We start from the raw sequence: 24,936 nt of genomic DNA on the forward strand, positions 1-24,936 counted from the left end.
GATTAACCTACATTTGTTAAGCTTTTAAAAACCCCAAGCCGTAGCAATATTGCCATATTGAGTAAGCAATGGATGTGCATGTTGATACGAAGTGTTTGCATTTCGCATTAATTTGTCTTTTGCTACTTTATATGGAAAGCTGTTTCTCAATAAAGCTTCGAGGGGGCTTTCACTCTGTCTAGTGTTTCCCCTGCTGTGAAGACTTGTCTGTTCTGGAAGCTTCGCTGAGCTCTGAGGGCACCTGCTCACACGTACTAAAAAGACGGACGGTACAATAAATATATGTATTTTTATTATATGTGCTGATCTCATTCTCTGGACTGTAAAATCTTTCAGGACAAAGACGTGTTATTCAAAATATTTTCCTTTTAGAACTTAACATACCATACTAACCACAGCAGGAGTTAATTCATATATTAGATATCCTCGTGACTGTGAGTGACAGAGAACTCCGTGATGAGAGCTGATATAAATGACAGGTCAACCTTCCCACTGAGCGAGGAAACCAACCAGAGGGGGGCGCTCTAGGTGTCATGCAGAGCTCAGCCCATAAACTCTCCGTCTTTCCGTTCCACCGTTTTCAAAATTCCACCGTTTTCAAAGTCGCAGCGTGGCTGTTGCGCTCCCCTCTTCTAGAGTCAGATCTTCGCTCACGCAGGAGGAAAGCAGAGGGAGAGCGTTTCTGGTTCTGATATTTCCCAAGTTTTGTGGACGGGACATTTCCCCAGGCGCTCCTGATCGCTCACGTCTGATCAGGTGGTCTGGTCCCTGGAGACCAGGGAGTGGCTGGTGAAATGACGTCATCGTGGGACATTTAAACCAATGATGTTTCAGCCTCTGGGCCGAGGATCCAGGCTTACCCTCCCCGACATCAATAGATGGTGCATTTCACCTGAACAAATTGTACTTTTGATTCCTAGCAGGAGACCAAGGGACCATCTACAAGTAAATGGACAATGCGTGTTACCATTAATGTTACATGAAGAGAATTAGATTTATTTAAATGAATTAGTCATGCCATATCCTGTCCACAATTGCATCTTCATATTTTTATTTGTATTTGTTTGGCAAGATTCAGTATGAGCAATTTCCGTTTCTTTGAGGGTAAATACAAATGCATTCATTCCTCTACATTTTTAGCTATTCTGGAGAAGAAAATACTCAATATTGAAAAGATGCAGTGTTTTCTTCCAATTTCGTAATGTAAGTCTTGCTTTTGTAACTGCAAGGGAAATTCAAAGTTAATTTTTGTCTTTTTTTCAGGCCTGAGAAGATAAATATGAATTTAGATTCCATACATCGGTTAATCGAGGAAACACAAATCTTCCGGATGCAGCCGTCGTCGGTGAAAACACCTCGGGACTTGGTGGCACCTGCCTCTGCGCCCCGGGGCCCCTGCGATTCCTGCTGGCCGCTTACTGGACTCCAGGCTCAGGCCGCTCCCCGGGTCTGGGCTCCCTCGAGCCATACGGATGAGTGGGACATCTGTGAGGAGCTGCGCCTGCGGGAACTGGAAGAAGCCAAGGCCAGGGCGGCTCAGATGGAGAAGACCATGCGGTGGTGGTCGGACTGCACCGCCAACTGGAGGGAGAAGTGGAGTAAAGTGCGCGCCGAGAGGAACAGTGCCCGGGAGGAGGGGCGGCAGCTCCGGGTGAGGCTGGAGATGGCAGTGAAGGAGCTGAGCGCCCTGAAGAAGAGACAAAGCTCGCCGGAGGCGTTCGAGGCTCTAGTCACCCAGGACCAGAAGCACCCTAGTTTCCTGGCAGGGTCCTGCGCACAAAGGGACCAGTTTCGAGTTGGCCGGCCAGCGTCCACCGGAGAGTGTTTGGTGACAGGAGAATTTCCTAGAAAGGACAACACCGGTAGTATGGTAAGGGAAGAACCCAGAGGAATCCAGGACAATGGGCCTGCTCGAATGCCATATGTAGGGGGGACTGGGTGCACTTGCCATAAATGAGTCCTGTAGACTGGGTGGCTGCAGCCACAGAAAGTTCTAGAGGCCACAAGTCTGAGATGGAGATGTCAGCAGGATTGGTTTTTTGTGAGGCCCCTCTCTTTGGCCTACAGGTGGCTGTCTCCCCGCTGCGTCTTTACAGAGTCTTTTCTCGATATAGGCCTGTGCCCAAGATTTCTCTTCCTGTAAGGGGACTGTCCTTAGGCACACTCTGATCTTGAACTTAATCACCTTGAAAATGACCTTGTCCCCAAGTACAGTCCCATTTGGAGGTAGTAGGGGCTAGGACTTCAGCATATACATTTTGAGGGGACATAATTCAGCCCATATTAGTGATCTGACAAATTTTTCTTCAGCAAAAACGTAAAGTGCATGCTTTTGAATGTCGTGGTGGAGATCGGAAACTTTAAATTATAGACACACATCCAGAGCATGAGCTGGCGAAGGTTTGGGATTGTGACGTAAGAGTTTGAGGCAGTGTGCTGTGCTGAACAAAAGTTGCCCCGAAAGTACAAATTATTTATTACTACAACTAGTAGACACCACATTTGAGAATGTGAAAGATTCTCTTCACATATATTTTGCTGAGAAATTCTCAGTATCTTGGGACTTTATTTGGAATATCTTTGTATCATTAGTGTCAAAACATCATACATAGTGGATATGTATTAAAAGTTTGTTTATTCAGGGAAAAGATAGTTACAATTCCTTGCGATGGTAGGGAAGTAAGTTGGCTGTTGAAGAAGTTTGAATTGCTTGTTTTTATTTTGATCCGTTTTTCTGCCAACTCCAAAGATACTCATGTATGATACTCATGGATTTTTTTTCCCAAGGAAAACAACACATGTTTTATTTTATTGTTTTTCAAAACAATATACATAATATCCATTAATTTTTGAGAGAACGAAGAGATGAGTCATACTAGTAACCTAAAATTCATATGCTATTTTTAAAATTAATACTAAAGATGAAGTATCATTAAGATTTTATTTGAAGCAAGGTAAGCTAGTAACTAGAGGGGAAGGGAGCTTATAAAGAGAACCTGTTTTTCGACGAGGCAGGAGAGTTGCAAATACTTAAATGTATGTATGTAACAGCAGAAACAAAATGAAAAGGGCTAGAAGTTTAGACTGTTAGTGAGTAATTGCAATTATGAGATTTGCATTAGATGAGGAGAAATTGTATAAAAACATATTAATAACATATTTAACATAAAACATACACAAGGGATGGCACATATGTATATATAAGAAAAATGTATATTATATTAACAATACTTGTTTTTACTGACATTTAAAAATCTTTTACTGTGTGCCTTTCTGCTTGTATGATTCCAAAATATATAATATATTCTGTAAGTCTTGGTATGTGTGTGCATATATATCTATGCACACTACATAAAAATATATAAATGAAACCATTTAAAAGAAACAAAGATTTTTATTTAAACTTGGATATTAATTGAGATTGTATGTGAACTTGGCTGTGTCTCATTTTAAGCCCACAAATCAGAGCACAGTTAAGTTAGAGACACGTATCCATAGCATGAGCCGGCGAAGGTTTGGGATCGTGACGTAAGAGTGTGAGGCACTGTGCTGTGCTGAACAATGACGCCCATACATATTAAAATGTCCCATTAAACTCTATTTGGGATTTAACTGGTGATCTAAAAAAATGGTTCGATAAACAAACCTATTAAAACATTCCGAGTTTCATGAAAATTCTTTCTACTCTGTCCTGCAAAGATGTTTAAAGATAATCAGCTAGGTTCACTTTGAAACTCTCAAGCGCCTTGTGACAAAATAAACTTTAAAGAGAAATCCATAAACTTATTAAATAACTCTTCATAGCTGTTCAAGTTTTTACAGGGTTATTTTTAGCGGTCATTAGAAAAAGAAAACCTAAACTAAAAGTTAAAGCAGACTTTTTGAGAAGTGTATTTGATTACAATAAGGTAGAAAATAGAGGGAAAAAACACTTGAAGAATGCAAGTTACAGCATGGTCATTAACACTATTAAAAAATGAAAATATGAATTTGATCCTGGATTGTATCATTTTTTTCCAGAAATATGGAAATATTCTTCCTGATTTTTCTACTGAGAAGCTTAGACGTGCAGTAGTAATCACTGCTGTATGTGTTTTCCTTTCAGGAAGAAGGTTTGGATCTGGACCCGTTAAGGCCAGTCAAGGACATGAAACTCTGTAGGGGCTGTCCTGACTCATTCAAGAACCCTGGCTCTGAAAATGGGGCCACGGGACCTGGACTAAGTCACCCAGGAGGACATCTGCCCCTGGAGAGGGAGGTGTCTGGAATTTCAGCTTTGCGGGGACATTGGGAGCAGTTCCAAAGAATCTTAAGGAAAGAAAGAGAGTGAGTATGGGGAATGATTAGTACGCTCATCGTCTCCCTTAACCAAGTCTGATTTTCGAACTTCTTACACTTGTTGAGTCTAACAAACTCGACAATGCCTTTTATGCATGACTAGTTATTATGTTCTAGTAGTTTAAAAATGAGTTTGACATACTACATTCATTTTTTTAAATTTGAAGAGTAATTTATAATTTATTACTTTATATTTAAATTTATAATTTATTACTTTATATAATTTATTACTTTATATACTTATATGTTATTATAGCCTTGTTATCATCTCTGGTAGATTCCTTTTATTTATATTTGAATTATTAATGTATGTGGTTGAAATGGGCAGTGTGTTATCTACACACTGAGTCGATAAAGTGAGAATATACTAATATCGACAACAGACAAATCACAGTTTTGTGAGGTATTGATCACAGAAAAGGATGCCTAGCTTGTTGACCAAGAAGAGGAGGAGAGGAGTAAGAGAGGGATTCGAGCACCTGGGGATTCATCTCAGTTCTGGTGTCTTCTGGCTGTTTCATCCGCGGTTAGCCAACAGTACACAACTTTTTCCTCTGTAAAACTGTGTGGGTAGTGATGCTTACGTTCCAGTTTTCTCTTGTTTAGTAACAGAACGTCCCAAACAGTGGTTACTGAAACAACAATGACCACGCATCTGCCTGTGAATCTCGAGCATGGTTTTCCTACGTGTGGCGTCAGATGGGACAGTTCAGGGGCTGGGGGCTGAGGTCATCTGGAGCCTCCCTCCCCGCAGTGAGGCGGCTGATCTCACCTGGGGCTCCAGTGCTAGTGCTTGGGGGGGGGCCTGTCTCATCTGTATGGCTTCTTGGCTTCCTCACAGTGTAGGGCTCGGCGAAGACCTTAAAGGCAGAGAGAGCTATGTGGTGCTTTCAGGACCTTGCTTCCCAAGTCACTTGGCATCACTTGCTGTCCTACTTACTGGTGCAGTCTCAAAGGCTGACAAGTTCAAGGACAAGGGGCACCCTCAATGGCAGAAGGGTCAGAGTCAGGTGATAGTAGGCTCATGTGGGATGGGGCCATTGTGGCCACCGTCTTTGAGAAACGCAATCCGCCGCTGTCTTCCTCACAGAATTCCTGTGCGGACCCAACACACGTAGCGTCTGGGAAACCGACGGCTGGTCCGAATCTCTCTACGGCTGCTTTTGTTCCTATCTGAGGAAATGTCTCTGGAATATCTGATGCATGTCAAAATGTGGCCTTCACATCTGAAAACACTTTTTTCCATCTCTTTAGCTAGAACACTCTTTCCTAATAAGCAGAATAAAAAAATCCCTGGGAGTAACAGAGTAATTAATATCAACATGTATCTATATTGTATATCTATGAATACAACTATATATTATATAATGGTTTCGGTTTTCATGGTTTAAATGGTTTGAAATAGTGATAAGTATGCATACAAACCTTTCACAAATCCTGTATTTTATTGGCCGTTCCTTTTGTGTCAACTAGAAGTTTCTTATGAGTCCTTCGATATTTATTCATACCACTAACTTCTTTTTTAGATTCTTTTTTAGGTCTTTGCATCACTATATGAATAGATTCTGATAAGTCAAGCATTTTTGAATAGAATAAATGTTTATTAGTCTGCCATCAACTATAAATTTACAGTAGAGGTCATCAACATTAGTAGAAAAGGGGATAAAATTGAAGTAAATTTTAGGCCCGTATTAACAATTGTATCTGGAGCTGTAGGTCTCAGTCAAGTTCTCAGCTCTGTGCTTGATTTCTTGAAGGATTTAGCCTTAGAGCTTTAGTCGAGTGGCTCTAGATTCTCTCAAACCCACACGCATTACTTCACTGTCATCAAGGAATCGGAGCCACATGAAACTGCGTTTCCTAGACGTAAACTCCCCAAGGTGCAGTTTTAATGACACACATGCGTATCTTTACTTTCTCACTCACACTCATGTGCACGCACATACATATTTGACTTCCACAGAATAAATGAGCGAGCTCCCTAGAAGTAAATTCTCCAGTTCTCCGCAAGTCCAATACACCAACCCTAGACAGGGCAGAGAAGAGGGGACAAGGAGGCCTGGGATTCCAGTCTGTCTTCCCACTCTCCCCTTCAAGGGGCCGTCCCGTGGGTGCCGAGTCTGCGAAGCATCATGAACATGTAATTCACAGAGGACGATTGCCAAGCCTCCTCTTCCCATCACGAGAATGTTTCTCAAGGATATAGCATATCCTGTTGCTATAAATCTGGCTAATCTGTTAAATTCCTCCTCCCGGAATCTCAGCCAGTGGGAGGCTGGAGTTGAGAAGATGTGAACATGGTTTTTCCCGTGTTCCCAGCTGGTGGGAAAATTCCCCCGACGGGAACACGGGAATCAGCGGAGAGGACAGGGAGTCATTTCTACCGGCTGTCACAACGAGGAATGCCTCATTGAACACACTGAACTTTGTCACATTATTTATACGCGCAATGCTGTTCGGCTTTCCGTGTCTTTACCCAGCCTCTGAGGATGAGCCAAAGCCTGTGCTTTTGGTGTTCAGTTAGGAGAATCGTTGCTGTGACCAGTCAGGAGCTTTTCCTCTGATGTTTTCTACCAGGAATTTTACAGCCTCAGGTCCTTTGTCCACGTCTTTAATTCACTTGAGTTGATGTTTGTGTCCTTTTCCCAGTTTTTACTCTCCAGTATCTGTGTCGTGTGGAGGCAGTTGTCCACCTAGTGAGGCAGAGTCCATTTTTCTGCTTGGACCAAAAAAGTGCTAGTGAGTTTCTGTCTCTGTCTCCCTTCCAATTAGGGTGCAGACATTTGACCTGGGAGCAGGTATTTGGAGGTGGCCACCTGGTCTGAGAGGTAGAAACTAATGCTCCAAGGAAGTGAGTGCCCAGAATCCATTCTGGCGAGGGTCTTATTTCCTGAGGAAGCAGTCAGTGGCCTCTGGTCTGCACTGACACCGGCCTGTGTCTCCAGTTGTTGGCACCAAGGTCATGTGGGGTCACCTGTACCCTCATGGGGACCTCAGTGGGTGCCACTGGAAGATTTCAGTGGCTTCGTGTTATTTCTGGCCTCCTGGGCCCCTAATTCCTTCTCTGACTCCCCCAGAGAGTCTTTGAATGATCAATATCTTTTTCCTGCTTACATGAGTGAATATGAATATATTTGCTCGTCAGCCACTTAGTTGCTATCAGGAGAGAGCACCCCTGACAGGCAGGGAAGATGCCCGGCAGCGAGGAATGAGACCAGTCGCGGCATGAGAGCCAGCTGTGCTCCTGGGGGTGTCGCCTCCCCTCCCTGGTCTCCGGTCCTCCCCGTGTCTCCGAGTTTCACAATGTTCTTTAAATATCTCTTTTTTTAATGACATGACTATGCACGGCTTTGGCGACTTGCTGAAAGGTATGAAAATGAAAGAAGCAGAAAGATGTAACGATAAATAATTGGGAATGCAATCAGAAACTGGCAAATGTGGTCATCGTTGAAAGTACGAGTGTATTTATATAAGTTTTTGTTTTTCGTTGTTTAATACTTAATTTAAATTTTGGACTAATAGAAGAGTGGGTACCTAAATGTCAATATGAGTTAATTATTTTTGTCTTGAAATAACGCATTACCAGGCCTTTATAGAAATACCGATTAGGTACTTCACAGTGAATTTTCATACCATTTATAAATGATTATAGTAATATTTATTTCTGGAAATTTTCTGGAATTTTCATTCATGAGAAATATTTGATTTAATCTTCCTGTCTCAATATCTGGATTTCACACTCAAGTATTATGGGGTCATGATACTTACGAAGGATCAGAAGTTTTCATAGGAATATAGTCATGCTTTCCCCGAAAATTGTAGCTCATCCTTTATCTTTCATATTCTGAAAATATCATATATTTTAGCAATCTGATTTTAAAAATTTACATTATCATATTAAAATACTATATTTATATAAAGCTTTATCTTAATTCAGTTTTTTAAAAGAGAATTCCCCATAAAATATGCAGAATTGTAGGGTAACATTATGTTTTTTCTTTGCCTTCTTGTAGTTCAAATAGTATGATAATAATTTAAATTGAACTGTCTAAATTTAACTGTCTTAAATTTAAATCAGTTATGAAAATCTTTCCAAAATAGAGAATAAATTGGTTAGGCCAGAAAATTAGGGGTTTAAAGAGTGCCCTCTGCTGCATGGATGTGTGTATAGCATCCTTCGGGCTTGCTCGCATAAATAGTCACCAAATTTTTTTGATGATACCACACTAAAGATATTCAGGTATCACATTGTCATTAATTTTATGGATTACCTGTTCTCTCACTTTTCTGTTGGAATTTTACCTTTTAACATAATGAAAATAAAAAAATTTATTTTCTTTCAGTCAACTAACAGTTATTAGTTATTTTACTCAAGATATATACTCAGGAATAAATATATTATATTTAAGTATTACTAATTCTCCTTAAGTAAGGAGTGAGAATAGTTATTCATGTTATATACTTTGACAATACTAAATTGTTTTTATTCTGTGAACCAACAGAATATGTATCCTAAGTCGGGATAAAATCTAGATATAGTTGTATCTTTAGAATGTGTCTATATATGTATGTAACTGAGATTAAAAGTTTAATAAATATAGCGTTTGAAATGTTTTTGTTGAACTGATAACATTCTAGAAGGAATAGATACCTCAGTAAATTTGATGCCCTTCTTGAGGATGGCATTTATTCTACAGTAATAGTGAATCATTTCAATGCTGACATGGACTCTTAGCTAACGTTATAATTTGATTTATTGAAGTATGATGTTAAAATCTGGCATTGATTCTTTGACGTGTATGATTTTGAACTTGCAAATTTAAAAATCTAGGCTTCCCTCCAATTTGCAAGTCCAATTTTTGACTATTCTATTTATAAATAAAATTCTCAAGATTATTTTAATAAGAAAATTTATTTACATAGGCTTCAATAGAGAAATGTAATCAATAGCTTTTAATAAAAATTATTAATGTTTTCTATATATATTTCCCTTTTAAAAATTTTTTTAATTCCTGAAAAAAAAACCACTTTCGTGTTCTACTCCTATACTCCAATAAATTAAAATACAGAAGAAAGCAGGCAGAAAGTCCATTAGTTCAATACTGGCAAAGCTAAATGAAATACGTTTAACGGACTGTAGAGCTAATTGACAGGATAACAAATTAAACTAAGTAGAATTCAATATTTATAATTTTTAATAAACTAAAAAAGGTTTTCTGTCATTACGATGATCACCTATAAACACCAAACATGAGGAGCACATCTAACTTTGAGTGCATTCCTAAAATCATCTTTAAATTGTAAGCCCGTATCGCTTTTCATTCTTTGTTTAGACTGCGTTCATCTCTGGAGAAAGAAATAGAACGCCTGGAGTCCGCTGCGGCTCTGTGGAAACGGAAGTACGAAGAGCTGAAGGAGTGGACGCTCACAAATAGGAGGGAGGTAAGGAGACTTGGGACCTGCAGCAGCAGATGGGACGCAGGGTTCCCTCTGGTCCACGGGCAGCCCCAGGGCAGGAGGCTCCGCAGATGAGAGGGAAGGAAGTTAAAAGTGGGATTTCTCTACAAGAGGAAGACTGGAACTCACGTGTCACTAGGGAGTCCGTCCAGCTCAGGCCGTAAGAAATCTAATTCTGAATAACGTAATTTAAATGGTCAACTTCAGGACACAGTCAGCTACGCATGTCAGGCCCATGCAAGGGGACTGCTGAAGGTGTCATTGTGTCATAACATCTCTATTAAATAATTTAATCTCAATCTTTTATAAAGCAGTCTGAAAATATCAATAGATCTCAAGAGTATTTTAGGTTCTTTTCATTTGGGCATTATCATTATTCAAGATCAGCCACTCACCTTTATATTTTTCCTTTGCATTTTCAGCAGTAAAACTCTCTCATGAATCCTTGGCATTTCAATAATTGTCAACATTCGCTATTAAACAGTATTCATAGTATGTATTCTGTACACTCAAGCATTGTGCCAGGTAACTGTGGGATAGAGTAATGAACCAAGTAAAGAAAAATACTGAGCAAAAACTGTGACAAGCTAAATGCTCTCGAATGGCTCAGCATCCGTGGATGTGTGTTCATGGGCCTGTGTATGTAGATATACACACACGCATACACACACACAAACCACAAGTACGCCCACAGCTGTCTAAAAAGCAGCTAAGTCAGTCACGCCATTGTGTCTTAATCTAGAGCACTCTCCATTAGTCCTCGAATAAGCATCATTCCTCTCTGTTTATGAAATCTCACATGAACGTAGCTTCAGGTGTGTTTCCAGCACGTGATAAAGTTTAGAGCCATTAACCTAAGTTTGGTGAATTAATTCACTGGATGGAAAGAACCTGAGTTGCTTTACTCCCGGACCAGACGTGGGCACCCCGACAGTCAGGGCGGTAATGACCGTGCACCAACCAGGTCAGAAATGGTCTGCTCTGGGACCCCGGAGGGCCCCTGAGACTTGAAGGAACGGAGACCTTTTCCTGATGCTCTTAACACACGTCTCCTGCATGACAATATTTTATAGTGAAAGTAATTGCAGTGAGAACCTCAGGAAGTTCGTTTGAGAGCATTGCTCCATGAAGAGTAAATGAAACAAATTAAAAGTAACAAGCTGGATTCAGCTGATTTCCCCTGAATGGATTTAGGATGGGTTGTCAGACTGGCTTTGTTTCTAGGGAGGCACAGGCATGCGCATTTATGTGCAGACTCAGTATTTATAGTCACAGGCAGATAACCAAACAGGGCATCTCTGGTGTGTGCACGCTGGTGGTAAGTTAGTTTTCTACAGGAAAAAAGAGCATACACATAAAAATCATGATATTCCCCGAGGGCTCTCATATGCGTATTTGCCTGGTACTATAGTGGGCTCTAAATTTCACTGAGAAAGCTTGAATTGGAGAAATTTAATTAAAACAAATAAACTTTAATTTAAAAAGAAACATGCATTTACTGCGTGTTGCCACTAGTAGGCAGTGTAGACTTGATAATGCCAGTCTCCTAAAGGCGGCTTTTTATACAAATAATTTAACATTTATATAACAACTGTTTTTGGAAAAAAATCACATTTTTGAGTTGGCTTATAAAGTGATATATATATATTTTAATGTTTAATTTTTCTATTCAAAGATGCTATTTTGGATATCAGGTGAGGATATGTGTATTTTGAATTGCTTAACAAAGCTTTATAGATGAGGGGAAAAAAACAATGTAGTATTTTACAGAATAAATTGGGTTTATATATTGATGCCCAAACAGAAATATATATATTAATACATAGACTCAATATTTCATGGGTCTGTGGAAATTTTTTTCAGCTATTTAAACGTTTGAGAGTCTATTTAGTTAGATGGACTATGAATTTGAGCAATGAATGGAAGTGACAATGAATGAGAATATTTTTATTATACATGGTTGACAGTTAATTTAAACTGAGGTAAAGAAAAAGACTTTGAATTATTTATGTGGGTGTTATTTTAAATCATCCTTTTCCACTTCCTGAAAAAGGAGTTTGTGATAGTCTTAGGACCCTTTTTAAAGAGGTGTGTTATGCACATCTATTTAAATTGTCTTTAGAAACTATTTAAAAACAGAATAAATAAAAACATTTAGTCACATGTAATTATTTGTGTCACTTGTAAATATTCGTATACTTTGTTTAATTGTTTCATAATGGATGATAACAGAATGAGATTTTTGTGGTGCATTAGAAATGCCATTTTAGAGTAATTAAAAGTGTAAAATATTCAAAGTTTCTGTGCAGTTGACTTTCTATCAATAATTGTGTCAACATCCTTCATCAGACTTCATATGAGTTCTCTTTACTTCATTTCTCAAAAAACCTGACAATGACCTCTGCTTTCATTGTAGCTTTTCAATGACTGTACAAAAAATTCTGAATACAGTATAATCATTTTAGGATGCTGAAACTGTTACAAGCAAAAACACGCCTGGCTCAGAACTGCTGATGGAAAGACTAGTAATTTTTAGAGCTGGAAACAGATGTGCTCCATAGACCAAGATTTTTAAAAATGTATTTGAGAGTCTGGTGTGCTTTAGAGGGGAATAATTCTTAAATCACTGATATTTAGAGAAGAGTAAATACAAGAATTTAACTTTAAAATCTAGTAAGTATTTAAAATGCAACCCAGATCATGAGTAGTAGAGATCATTACAATCAAAATGATATCCCCATGTTGAATATAATAGTTGGGTTGTTTTTCCTTTTGCAAAGTCTGCAAATACTGGTTTGGGATTAGGTTTTAAGTTCCCCGTGTGCTGCAACGATCATCTTATGAGAGCTTGGGATCTAGAAAACCACATGTTCGTGTACGTGATGACTACAAATAATTCCTATACCTCGCTTTAACAACGAATGGCCCTGATTCTTTCCATAACGAAAGACATGCCCTTTCCCACACGTGGGAAAGAATACTGCAGACATTTAAAAAGTGTGGTCAAGCTGGAAAGTGAAATGTGACTTTTTAATCTTCTCTGAAACATTTGTGCTTTTACCTGGAATCCTTTACAGCATTTTATTAAGAAATCTTATTTTTGTGGTAACAACAAGGTGTCCAGTAGTTTACAATGCAGTGTTCTGTTATACATTTTTATATTAAGTACTTCAGAGACACAGGTTTCACGGGACCTCATCCTGTACTACTGACCTTGAGGCCTTGTCTTAACAACACCTTAAAGCAACTTTCTGAGTTGGGACAAATAAGGAGGTCAGGCTGCTGAGCAACATGTAGCTAAAATTCTGCACAGACACCTTCACTTTGAAAAAGATGAGGCCATACTTGGGAGCTATTCTGCATTGTCAGGAGACTGTTGTTGAAGATACCTGATGTCTCTCTTCCTCCTCCTCCTCTTCACTAGCCAGGGCGGGGTATAGAACCACTTCTCAGTACTCCCTTCCCCAGACCCCTCCCTCACCTTGACCAGCAAACCAACCACCTACCTACCGCGAAGGCCCCAGGGAGGCCCCGGGGTCCTATTCCAGCAGAGCGCATTCTGCCTCTCAGTGCCCCCACCCCCCACCCAGCCCCCCAACTCTGTGCCGCTCTCCTTGTGCACATGAACCTCCAGCTGCACTGCCCGTCGTTCATTTCATCAACTCAGCCGACCTTTCCCTGCTCAATCCCAATCCGCCAGCCACAGAAACAGACAGAGTCCCAGTGTGGCGCCATTCCCCCAGGTGACCAGCCAGCTACCTGGGGGGACAGGCATTCATTACAATGACCGCTTCCAATCATGGAAGAGGCAGCATGCTGGGAAAGACAGTCACTCTAAGCGTGGGTTTGCCTTCCCTTCTTTCCCACGGCCACCAGGTAGGCCACTTCATTCCCCATGACAGTGGTGTTCCCCAGAGCATCGGGCTCTGTCGGGCCCTCACTTCGCAGCCAGAGAAACGTGTAACCGGCCTTGTTCATGGAACTCGCTGATTTCTCATGTTCCCAGTGTTCTAAGCCACTGACTGGGTAGAGGGAAAAGGCCTTTTAAAGACCAGCAGCAGCAGCACCAGCTCGGTGGCACTACCTTGCAGAGATGGGGCAAATTTCTCCAGAGGTGTGTAAATGCTAGAATCAGCCCCTGATATAAGGATGCCCTTCTCCCATGGGCTCACAGGTAAATAATCTTGTAATGCAGTTGTACTGAATTAGCAGAACCCACTAGATTTACCTGAAAAAAAATTTTTAAATATGTATGTCCAGCTCTCTTTTTGGAGATTTTGATTTAACTGATTAGGAGGGCTTCTTCTACAACTGTGTTTTCAGAGGCTCATTACTCTGAGTCGCTTTGTAAATTGAGATCTGCTTTTCCAAAACATTGGATCTCAGAGCCTGGGGTGGGGGAGGATCTATGGAGAGCCCCCGTGCAGTATGGTCATCTGCTTTATGTGTCTGCATGAGAGGGCCACACCAAGTGCCCATGTCCTCCGTCAAACACTGTTCTGTGCCTGTCTGTGAGGGTGTTTGGGGATGAGATGAATATTTGAATCCGTAGACTGAGTAAAGCAGGTAGCCCTTTCCAGTGGGGGTGGGTCTCATCTCACCCATTCAAGACCCGAATAGGACAAAAAGCCTGACCCCTGCACAAGTAAGAGGGGGTTCCTCCCGCCTCACTGTCCTCCAGCTGGGACACCATATCTTACCTGCCTTTGGACTTGAACTGGAACGTCAGCTCTCCCCAGGCCTGGAGCCTGTTGTGCTCAGATTAGAACTATCCCAGCAGCTTTTCTCGTTCTCAGGCCATTTAACTTGGATTAGCATTTACATTGCTGGTTCTCCAGTTTTAGGGCTACAGACCTTGGGAATGGTCAGCCTCCATAATCATGGGAGTCATTCCTTACGGTGAATATCTGTCTGTCTGTCTGTCCGTCCATCCATCCAACCATCCATCTATCCAAGACTTGACCCAGATCTAGTCTCCACAAGCCCTGACTTTTTTATACTCAACACTTTTTCTTCTTTTTTCCATGTGTTATTGGCACTGAAATAGCCACGTGCACTCCCAGTTAGTAACATCAATAACAACATGAAAAACAGACTTTAGTTCCTCCACTGGTGTGGCTCAGTTGGTTGGAGTGTTGTCCTGTAAACTGAAAGGTTGCAGGTTCGATCCCCGGTTGGGCTGCATATGAAAAGGCAACCAACTGATGTTTCTTTATTTCCACCTCCATATAAACAATGAAAAAGTGTCCTCAGATAAGGATAAAATACATATATATATTTTCATATTTATTTGGAAATTGACTTAAAATAATTTTGTTATTCATTGTAGAAAAAAGATAGTGCTAAGAGAAAGGTACTTCAAAATTGTTTCGTTTCGTTTGTAAAGTGACCATGTCCAGTCCGGGGGGCGGGGAAGAACATGGTTCCCTCTCCTGGAGGTGGGGCCGCAGAGCAGCTGCAAAGTTGAAGGTCTGGGCCCCTGTCTCGGGTGGGCCGCTTCCTGGACCTTGGCTGCTGACCTGACGAGATGTACCTGTAACCACATGTTCTGGTGTTGTCTGCAAAAGTAAGATAACAGGGACACACCTGTTTAAACCCCCCTTTCCTCTCTGACTTTTGCTCCAGCACTCCAGCCCTCACTTTGCTGGACTCAGAGTGGCTGTGGGAGTATTTGGGGTCTTCCAAGTATCCATACAGTTTGTATACCTAGAAGATATTTTTGGATTTGTTTATTATGTATATCTAGTCAGAGTTCCTTTCTCTCAGAAATGTATTTGATCATGTACCATACTTTTAAATAAAATCACATGAGAGGTAACTTTTTAGAAAATCTGTATTTGTGGGTTACAAAATTCAAGCACTGAGTATTCCAAAATAATTTGCAGATAAGTCTGTGTGTTATGCTGTGGGCTTATATATCACAATTTCATTTAAAAAATAGATCAACTATTATGGAAGAAAGACTAAACTCTCTATAAAAATAATATTACAACTTCACTGTCATACTACAAGTTGATATACAGTCAAGAATCTGGGGGAAAATCTAAGTTTTAGTTATTTAGAAGTTTTTGTTATTAATTTATATTATATTTTAGGATGTCGTGATATTTTATATTTGAAGCTTCTAAAATTTGCAAATTTTGCTTTCCTCAGTTTAAATAAATATTTACTCTCATTGTTAATTTGCTTTCTCATCAAATAGAAAATTCAGGCTCAGGCTGAATTCACTCAACATTCCTCTGCCTTCCCTTCGCTCTACCTCTGAAATTCCACCAGGCGGCGCTGTTCTGCATGATACCGACCCTCTGCATCCACGCAGTTATTTCATCCCTCACTTATTTCAAGACATTGTTTGCTTTTTATGTTCTCCTCTGGACGTGATGATCTTGAGGGCAGAGACCCCGTGAGGGCTCCTCCAACGCCCCAGCGCCTGACTTAGTGAGGAGGGGCCAGGAGATACTTGGGCACGGACTTCATGGAGGTGGATAATGAATGACGTAGGATGAGGGAAGGGAAGTTGCTGGAGGAAGAGACACTGGTTTGGCCTCTTTTCCATTGTTTTGTGCCCCCACCCTTCCTGCCGCCATCTCGATGGTTTTTGCTGATTCTACGGCACTACAGTATTAACACAAGAAGTCCCAAAGTCCCAAAGAAGAGAAGTGGTTTTGTTAGCTGTTTGGATGCATTAAAGATTCACAGAGTTGGTCGCCAATGTCCGAAGGTTTCGAGAACGCCCTATGTTAGGGGAAGGCAGAGCGCAGTCACAGATATGTCACCACGTCACGTGAGCAACAAGCTCTGTAGACGGAGTGTCCCCAAGAATAACGTGTTTACATGAAAAGGAATAGCATCCTATGGATTTAACTAAACTTAAATCTTAGGTTTAACTACTGTTACAATATTAACATAGAAAGAGAGAGTTTGGGAACTAGGAAATTCTCACATTTATTCTGAACCACAGTCTCAATGTTGTTAAGCCACAAAATACAGAGAGAAGTGAATGAGTGAGCGTTTTGATTTTCCCTCAAAAGAGGGGGTAACCAGTGGGGCAAATCAAAAGGTAAAAAAAAAAAGTAGTTCGTGCTTTGGACTGTTTAAGAGTGCTCCTAACAGAAGCTCTTTGAGATATAAAGTTAAATTAGAAGGCATCCTTGTTGTAATGCTTCTGATTAGAATAATCTTTGCTCTTCACATATGTTTCGCATCAGCTAAGATTCATTTCACACACTGTACCATTAACCCATTGAAAGAGTACAACTCAGCGGTTTTCAATGTACCCACAGTGGGGCACCCATCACCAGGTGGGGCACCCATCACCAGGATGAGCCTTAGGAGGCCTTGCTCAGTCCACAAAGAGCCCCTGTGTCTACGGGCAGTCACAGCTCACATCCCTCCAACCCCACAGCTTGAAGTGGTCACGAATCTAATTTAGTACCATAGGCTTGCCCATTCTGGATTTTATGGAAATGGAATTTTATGAGTGGNCTCAGCGGTTTTCAATGTACCCACAGTGGGGCACCCATCACCAGGTGGGGCACCCATCACCAGGTGGGGCACCCATCACCAGGATGAGCCTTAGGCGGCCTTGCTCAGTCCACAAAGAGCCCCTGTGTCTACGGGCAGTCACAGCTCACATCCCTCCAACCCCACAGCTTGAAGTGGTCACGAATCTAATTTAGTACCATAGGCTTGCCCATTCTGGATTTTATGGAAATGGAATTTTATGAGTGGCTTCTTTTAATTTATTTGGGGTTTTGAATAGAGTTGGTATGATTTGCCATTCGCTGCTCAGTAAGAAACATAAAATTATGCTGATTTTTTTGTGAAAACCTCACTTAGAAAAAATAATAGGTGCAATTTTGTTTTTGCCATAAGAAAAACATTAACATTTAGATGTTTTATGCATGTCTGAAGCAAAAGATAAACATTTTCAAATATTATTTTCCTTAAATGAATACTTTGGTTTTCATGGAAGCTCAAGCCACTGTCTCATGTTATACAGAGAAGGACTAAGTCAGGTAACAAAGAAAAACATTGTAATCTCTAGGTATTTGCAGAAATGTAAGATCTTCTTTTCTTATTACCAATATGGGCATTAATTCTGAACTTGGAGAAGTTAAATAACATGCTTTTTAACTCTAATCAAATATATTCCAATGTGATTGTTCCTGGTTTTATACTATATTAATTATGCACAGCTTCAGACGCTATTTAATGAAAAATTAAACTATGCTAATCTCTTAAAAACTCTGTTTATCTAAAAGTAAAAATCTAAAACATATTTTTCCTTAGAACTTTGATTTCTATAGCTTCATTGTTTTTGTGAGCTAAAGGACTTCAGGCTGTGTGTATGTGTGTGGGTGTATTTGTGAACTTAGAGAATAATGTTCTGTGGTGTTTAAAGGGCTTAGAAGTAATTGAAATAGTATCACATTAAAAAAATATCTTGGAGATGCTTCTATTCATGGGTAAGAAGACTCAATATTGTTAAGACATCAATTCTTCCCAACCCGATCTATATGTTCAATGCAATGCATATCAAAATCCCAACAAGTTATTTTGCAGATATTGACAAACCGATTCTAAAGTTTATGTGGAGAGATAAAAAAAAAGACCAGACTGGCCCACACAGTGTTGAAGGACAAGAACCCGTCGGAGGACTGACGCTGCCTGACATTCAGAATCACTATAAAACTACAGTAATGAAGAGAGTGAGCTGCTGGGGAAAGAGCAGACAGCTCCATGAATGGAACAGGACGGAGCGCCCAGGAATAGACTCCCATGAGTAGCACTCAGTGATCTCAAACACAGGAGCAGGGGCCATGTAGTGGAGCGAGGGCAGCCTTTTCAGCAAACAGTGTGGAATGACTGCACACCATGTGCAAAAAGATGCATTCGCACACAGACCTGACACCCTTCACAAAAATCAACCCCCTAGGGAGCATGGACCTAAATATAAAGCGCAAACACGATACAACTCCTAGAAGACAACACAGCAGAGAACCCAGAGCACCCTGGGTAGGGTGAGGCCTGTTTCAATAGACACCGAGGACACAGTCCGTGAGTGAAATAACCCACACGCTGGACGTCACTGAAATCAAAGCCTTCTGCTCTGCTCGGGCTGCGTCACCCAAGTGACAGGGCAAGTCACAGACTGGGAGAAAACATTTGCAACATGTTTCCTGATAAAGAACTGTTAGCCAAAAATATGAAGACAGCTTAAAAATCAACAGAACAAAAGCAACCCGGTTTTATAATGGAACAAAGATCTGAACAGACACCTCACCTAAGAAGATATGCAGATGGCAAATAAACATTATAAAAAGATGCTCATATTCTACTTCATCAGGATAATGCTGATTATTAAAGCACCAATGAGATACCTCTGCAAACCTATTAGAATGACTGGAATCCAGAACACTGCCAGCCCCAGACTCTGGTGGGGTGCGGGGCCACAGGAACACTCACTCACTGCCGGTGGGAGTGCGGCGTGGTGCGACCACTTTGGGGGGCAGCGTGGCGATTACAGTCAACAATCCTGCATTGTGTATGGAAGGCCACTGTAGGAGGAGCTTTTATGTTCCCGGCATAACAACAATAAAGTCAGGACGCTGACCGTGTAGGTAAAGGACACGGTGGTAACCGTTTCCCAAAAGGTACATGTATCAAATCACAACGTTGAACACCTTGACTTACACAGTCATATATTAATTATGTCTCAAGCTGGAAAACAATACCAAAAAACCCCAAAACCTATTAAGACCTCTTAAACCCTTCAAAGACCTTAACACCTATTAAACCCTATTAAGACCTTAAAACCCTTAAGACCCTATTTTATAACTAATAAAAAAGATTGTGCTTGAGCAATTTGATTTTGGTGTGTGTTGACATGACATTTGCAATCCGGGTGTGTTAAATATCTTGAATTTGTGTGTTTATACTTTCTATTAAATTTTGAAAAAAATTCGGTCATTATTTTTTTCAAGTATTTGTCCTCACCCCTTTGCCAGGACTCCAGTCACAAGACATTAAGCCACTCAAAGTCGTTCTACTTTTGCTAATTAACATCCATTGTAGTCCCCACTGGGGTGGCTAAGATATACAGTATTTTTTTTGTGATTTAGTAACTGAAGTTGTTAGACATGGTTAACTCAAAAGTTAAGGGGGGCAGTTGTATTTCCAGATTAAAAGTGGAGCAAAGGAAAGTGATCCACCTTCCTATTGGTCATTCATTGTACACACGTTTCCTATTGGCCCAACAACTTTGCCTTCAAAGACCAAGACTCTCTCTTAGTCTGTGTTACATAGGGAGATAAACACCCACATAAACAACTGCACCCCGTGGTTTTCTCTCATTAAATGTTTTATTTTATCTACCTGCTAGTTAAGTTTTTGATGAACTAGGTGTTACATTTCTCAGAGGAATGTTCTCTGCAAGTCATAATTAATTCTCTACTGGTCATTGTGATATCCTTATGGATAAGTGTGTTAAAGATACTATTTGGGGACTTTAATTGCTTTTCCTTGGCCTTTGGTGGACTCTGTGGACGGAAATCAGCTGTCAGGTAAAATGTTCCACCTTAGATCATTGGAGCAAGTACTGAGCCTGTGCCTATACCTGCATGCATTTGGGGGTGTTGGTTGTATTACACAGGGGTGGTATGGAAAATGGCCTTTTAAATAATTTTCATTGGACACAATAGGGATATATTATTTTTCATATATTTTACTTATAATTTTTTGATTTGATGAACTCCCATGCATAGTTATCTACACCCCCACAACCTTACGAGAGATAAAATGTCAACCTTCCATCATTGTATTTTACAGCCTTTCGCCACCAATTTACAATGAATCGGATCAATTGCCTCCCCAGCATTAATCAAACGAGTGGTTTTTAGTATGATTATGAATTCATGAATTGAAGCTATTGGATGTGCTTTAATCTGCTGCAGTTATTAATCTGATACTCAAAGGTTACCATAGAGAAAAGAATCTTCTTTGTATTGGCCCCTGAGAGGGTCTGGCACAATCCTAGTAATCTTTTATGGTTTCCTTATTCTATGCTATGCCAAGATACACCAGGATTAGCCTCTTTTTAGACCTGAAATAAGCCACTTCTTCAGGATCTGGGGCTCCTGCTAGGCAGGGAAGCACCTCACTGCTGGAGAGAGAGTCCTTATTTCGAGGCTGTTTTAGTAGAAAGAACTGGAAAACTTACAAATATGCTGAATCTCCCTTTTCGCCCTCCTTGGTTTTGGTTCCTGATATCACTTTCATCTTTTATCTTATTACTTTTGGATTTTTAACATTTTTTCTTTTTACCAGTCATTTCTTAAGGTATTACTGTGCTTTTATTCATTCTCCTGTTCCTTCTAATTTATGCTGGAACAAATTTTCTTCTAATTCATCCCTGAGTTCTATAATACTTGTAAGTTTTTATTCTTGGTTGTGCTGCACTTTTCATATTATTTATAATTTAATCACTTTTGTTTAGGTCACACTGAAAATGTGATTTTCTCTTTCTCTAGTGGGCAGGTATCTTTAGAATGTTCTCACCTGTGGCCCATTTTCATTGTTGGTGAGAACTTACTGTGCTCCTTATACTTTCATCCTTAGAACAACATGAAGTGTGATTCCTCTACCATCCTTTTCAGTATCTACCTGGCGCCATACATACTTATTATAGTATCATTGACTATATTCTGGGTGCTGTACGTGACATCCCCATGACCACCCTGTAACAACCAATCTGTACTTCTCAATCCCTTCCCCTTTTTTCGCCCAGGCCCCCTACCTCCTGTTCTCTGTATCTATGAGTCTGTTTCCATTTTTGCATCAGGGGGGTTTTGGTTTTGTTATTCTCGTGCCTTCCCTGTTTTCATGGAGAGATTTGCAGACATTGGAACATTACCAGCACCCCACCATGCCAAGTCCCCACAGTCTCCAGAGAGAACAGCGATGGTTATCTGGTTTTCAGCTCCAGATTTGCAGCTTCCATGCTTGGTTTTCGAAGGCTGATCTCCCTCAGGAAGAGCTTTGCAAGCAAGTTCTCTCTTCCCACGTTACCTGCCACCCACTTCTCAAATGAAAGGCATACTTCTCTCCCTCCCTCAGTGCTATTTTAGAACATTTGCAAGACTGGGGGAAACTTAGGAGCACCACACGAAGAGATATTCTGAAATATTGGTGTTGAGAAACCAACTAATCAATGAGTCACAAGGCCTTTGGCATTTCAGGTGGTTTCAACTTTTTTTTTTGCATAAATATACTGGAATGGAACCTCATGAATTAGTCCGTTTATAGAGAATAAAAATTTTGATATACGGTCACAATTGAGCTTTGCCATATATTTAGAGAGATATTTAAAAACAACACAAATGTTGGCTCTACCATACACATCTTCCACCTTTATCAACATGTGATCAACTTTTCAGCACCTACATTTGAAAATGAATAAATACAACTAAAGATAGTTCTTACTTCATTCTATCAATAAGTAATTTTACCCATGGATACACAAACTAATTGAAAAAATTGTATCTATCTATCTCATTAAGAGATGCATTTCCAGCAAATGACTGTTTATATTTAGTAATTACTTATCACAAGGTGTGCCCTCCTGTATCAAGTTTAAGGAAGCATGTACCTACAAAAGGCAAGACACTTCAGCATGAAGGGAACCTTTCTTAGTATTTGAAGCCTTGCAATCACAATATATATATATACATATTTTAATTGCATATTAAAGAGTAAGATTTTTTTCTAGTATAAAAGTACGATACAGTATGAAGATCTGGAGGAGGCAGAATAGAAGTAAAAACTCAAGTAATAAAGTTAACAATATACATTTTTGTATAGATAATGGTGCGTTTGACATTTCTATATTTTTTTAATATTGCCTATAGTAAAGTGTAATACACCCATTTCTTTTAAACTATTAATATTTAAAATTCACCAGAAATTTTCCTTTTGCTTCTAAATATACTATCATAAGAGGATCTTTAAAAATGTAAAGAATATATCAGCAGGAGAGCAGAAGAGTTTAAAGATCATTAAGATCAGTTATTTAGTGTTCTTATTTTTTAAAGGCTGCACCCAAATTTGCATTGATTTTAGTTAAGCATTCTTTAGTGTCTACTACCATTCTTTAAGATTAAGGGAAGGAATTAGATAAAGTTTACTTTAAGAATTTTGGCTAAAATTCTTGGAGGTATGGAAATAAAGCATGTCAGAGAAAGAACAGAGTAAGAACAAATGCAATATTTTGGGCCTGATTAAACATAAGGATGGAGCTGGTATTCACTGAGATGGCAAAGGCTGGTAGAGAAGTTCTTACTTTACTTTCCAATGTGGTAACATTTGGATGCCTACAGAGATGAGGAGGAGGGAGTCGGAACATGGTCCAGAGTTCAGGGGAGAACTGCAGCGTGGAATGAGCCCCTTGGAATGGCTCCACATTCTGATTAGTATGTGAAAGTACGTGTACACACGAGCTGTCCAAAGGGAATGTGCAGAGAGTATTTGTTCATTAAGTACATGCTTATTATTTCTACAAACAATAATGTAATGAGTAACATGTTTTTTAGATACTAAATAGGTGGCGTAATGTTAGATGTTATACGCTCATTCAGTGTATGATTATGTACAAATTATATAATATGAATTCTGAAAACATTTGCCTACATTTCAGGGGTGCCTGGAAGTTTAAACACAATAGCATGTGTGTATGTACTTACTTATTTACATATTTATCAGATTTCATGGTTCTGCTGAAAACTCTTGATTATTATGACAGCTATGGGGACCAAATGAAAATTTGCATGTATAGGATTTCTCTCACCTTTATCTTTATAGACCTGGTGTTTTAGAGTGGTTTTGCATTCACTTAATAACACTGAATAGAAGGTGTGGCCCTCACGCATGCACCGCCACCCCGTAACCCAGGTCCTCCTGTACAGGGGCACATTTGTCACAACTGTCGAACTACATAGACATCACTTACCACCCAAAGTCCTACTTGACCTTGAGTTCTGGCCTTGCACATTCTGCGGGTTTAGACACACGAAGAGTAACGTGGACCTGCCGCTACCACACCACGCATGGCGGTTTCATTGCCCTAGCCCTCCTCTGTGGTCAGCCTGTCTGTCTCCTCTTCCCCGGCCCCCAAAAACCACTGATCTTTTTACTGTCTCCACAGTTTTGCCTTTTCCAGAATGCCCTATTGTTAGAATCTCCCAGGACATCTGTAACCTTTACAGATTGGCTTCTTTGACTTAATGATAAGCATTAAAATGTCTGCTATGATTTTTCATGGCTTGATAGCTCGTTTCTTTTTAGTGCTGAATATATACTCTTCCCCTGCCTGGAGGGACCACCACTTGCTTACCCTGTTTTTCTGCAGCAGTTTCTGATGGGGATGTATTGGCCTCTTTTACAGATGTCCTCCTGTATTTGGTTACCTCCAGCACAATGGAGATGCATTTCTTCATTGCCCACGTTGGTCTCTGTTACAATCTCTATAGTCTCTCTACTGCACGGAAAATAGACATAAGCAGGACTACACAGAGCAGTGTAGGTCTACTATTGAAGACACAAAGGTCAGGATGAACTGCCTTAATTTAGAATGTAATTGTCAGTATCAAGAGTGTGTGAAGGTAACTGGGTTTTGCCCAATTTTCACTTGATGAATTTGGATGATGGGGATTGGCTGATTTGTTTTCTAAAGGCTTAGGAGTTTCCAACTACAAGTAAAAAAATTAATGATTTAGGCACAACAATTACATGAGCAACCACAAACCCTGCCAGAATCCACCTAAAAAAAAAAAAAAGACTAAAACTAAAACTAAGAGCAAAATGGAAGACTAGCATGGCTTATCCTGGAAATCGTCTTCGTAGCACCACGTGATTATCGTTTCAACCTTTTCTTTTTTAGCTCAGCGCTCTTCATGGTCCACCTGGAAACGAACTGGCGGAACCATCAGAGGAGGTGAAGGGAAGGGCAAAAGCTCAGGAGGGCAGAGCCATCTATGAGTCCCGAGCCGAGGTAAGATGCCGGCTGAGGGCTGTGGCACTAACACACACCTGAACTTCACTAAGTGCTATGCCTTCCTAAGGAGGACAGCGGAGGCACCCGTGCTT

At 40.2% G+C, this 24,936-nt stretch overlaps 1 protein-coding gene across 1 annotated transcript in view; it reads left to right on the forward strand.

Annotated features, from left to right (window-relative positions):
• The first annotated feature begins 1,268 nt into the window (after window positions 1-1,268).
• Window positions 1,269-24,936, forward strand: part of CCDC102B (coiled-coil domain containing 102B) — a 93,034-nt gene continuing 69,366 nt past the window's right edge. The window contains exons 1-4 of the mRNA XM_037037088.1: window positions 1,269-1,870; window positions 4,106-4,326; window positions 9,672-9,780; window positions 24,731-24,841. Coding sequence (XP_036892983.1) covers window positions 1,280-1,870; window positions 4,106-4,326; window positions 9,672-9,780; window positions 24,731-24,841 — 1,032 coding nt within the window. The 5' untranslated portion in view covers window positions 1,269-1,279. The remainder of the gene's footprint in view (window positions 1,871-4,105; window positions 4,327-9,671; window positions 9,781-24,730; window positions 24,842-24,936) is intronic.

This window comes from Sturnira hondurensis, unplaced genomic scaffold (genome assembly GCF_014824575.4).
Source record: "Sturnira hondurensis isolate 20B ecotype Veracruz unplaced genomic scaffold, ASM1482457v3 Scaffold0001872, whole genome shotgun sequence".
Taxonomy (NCBI): Eukaryota; Metazoa; Chordata; class Mammalia; order Chiroptera; family Phyllostomidae; genus Sturnira; species Sturnira hondurensis.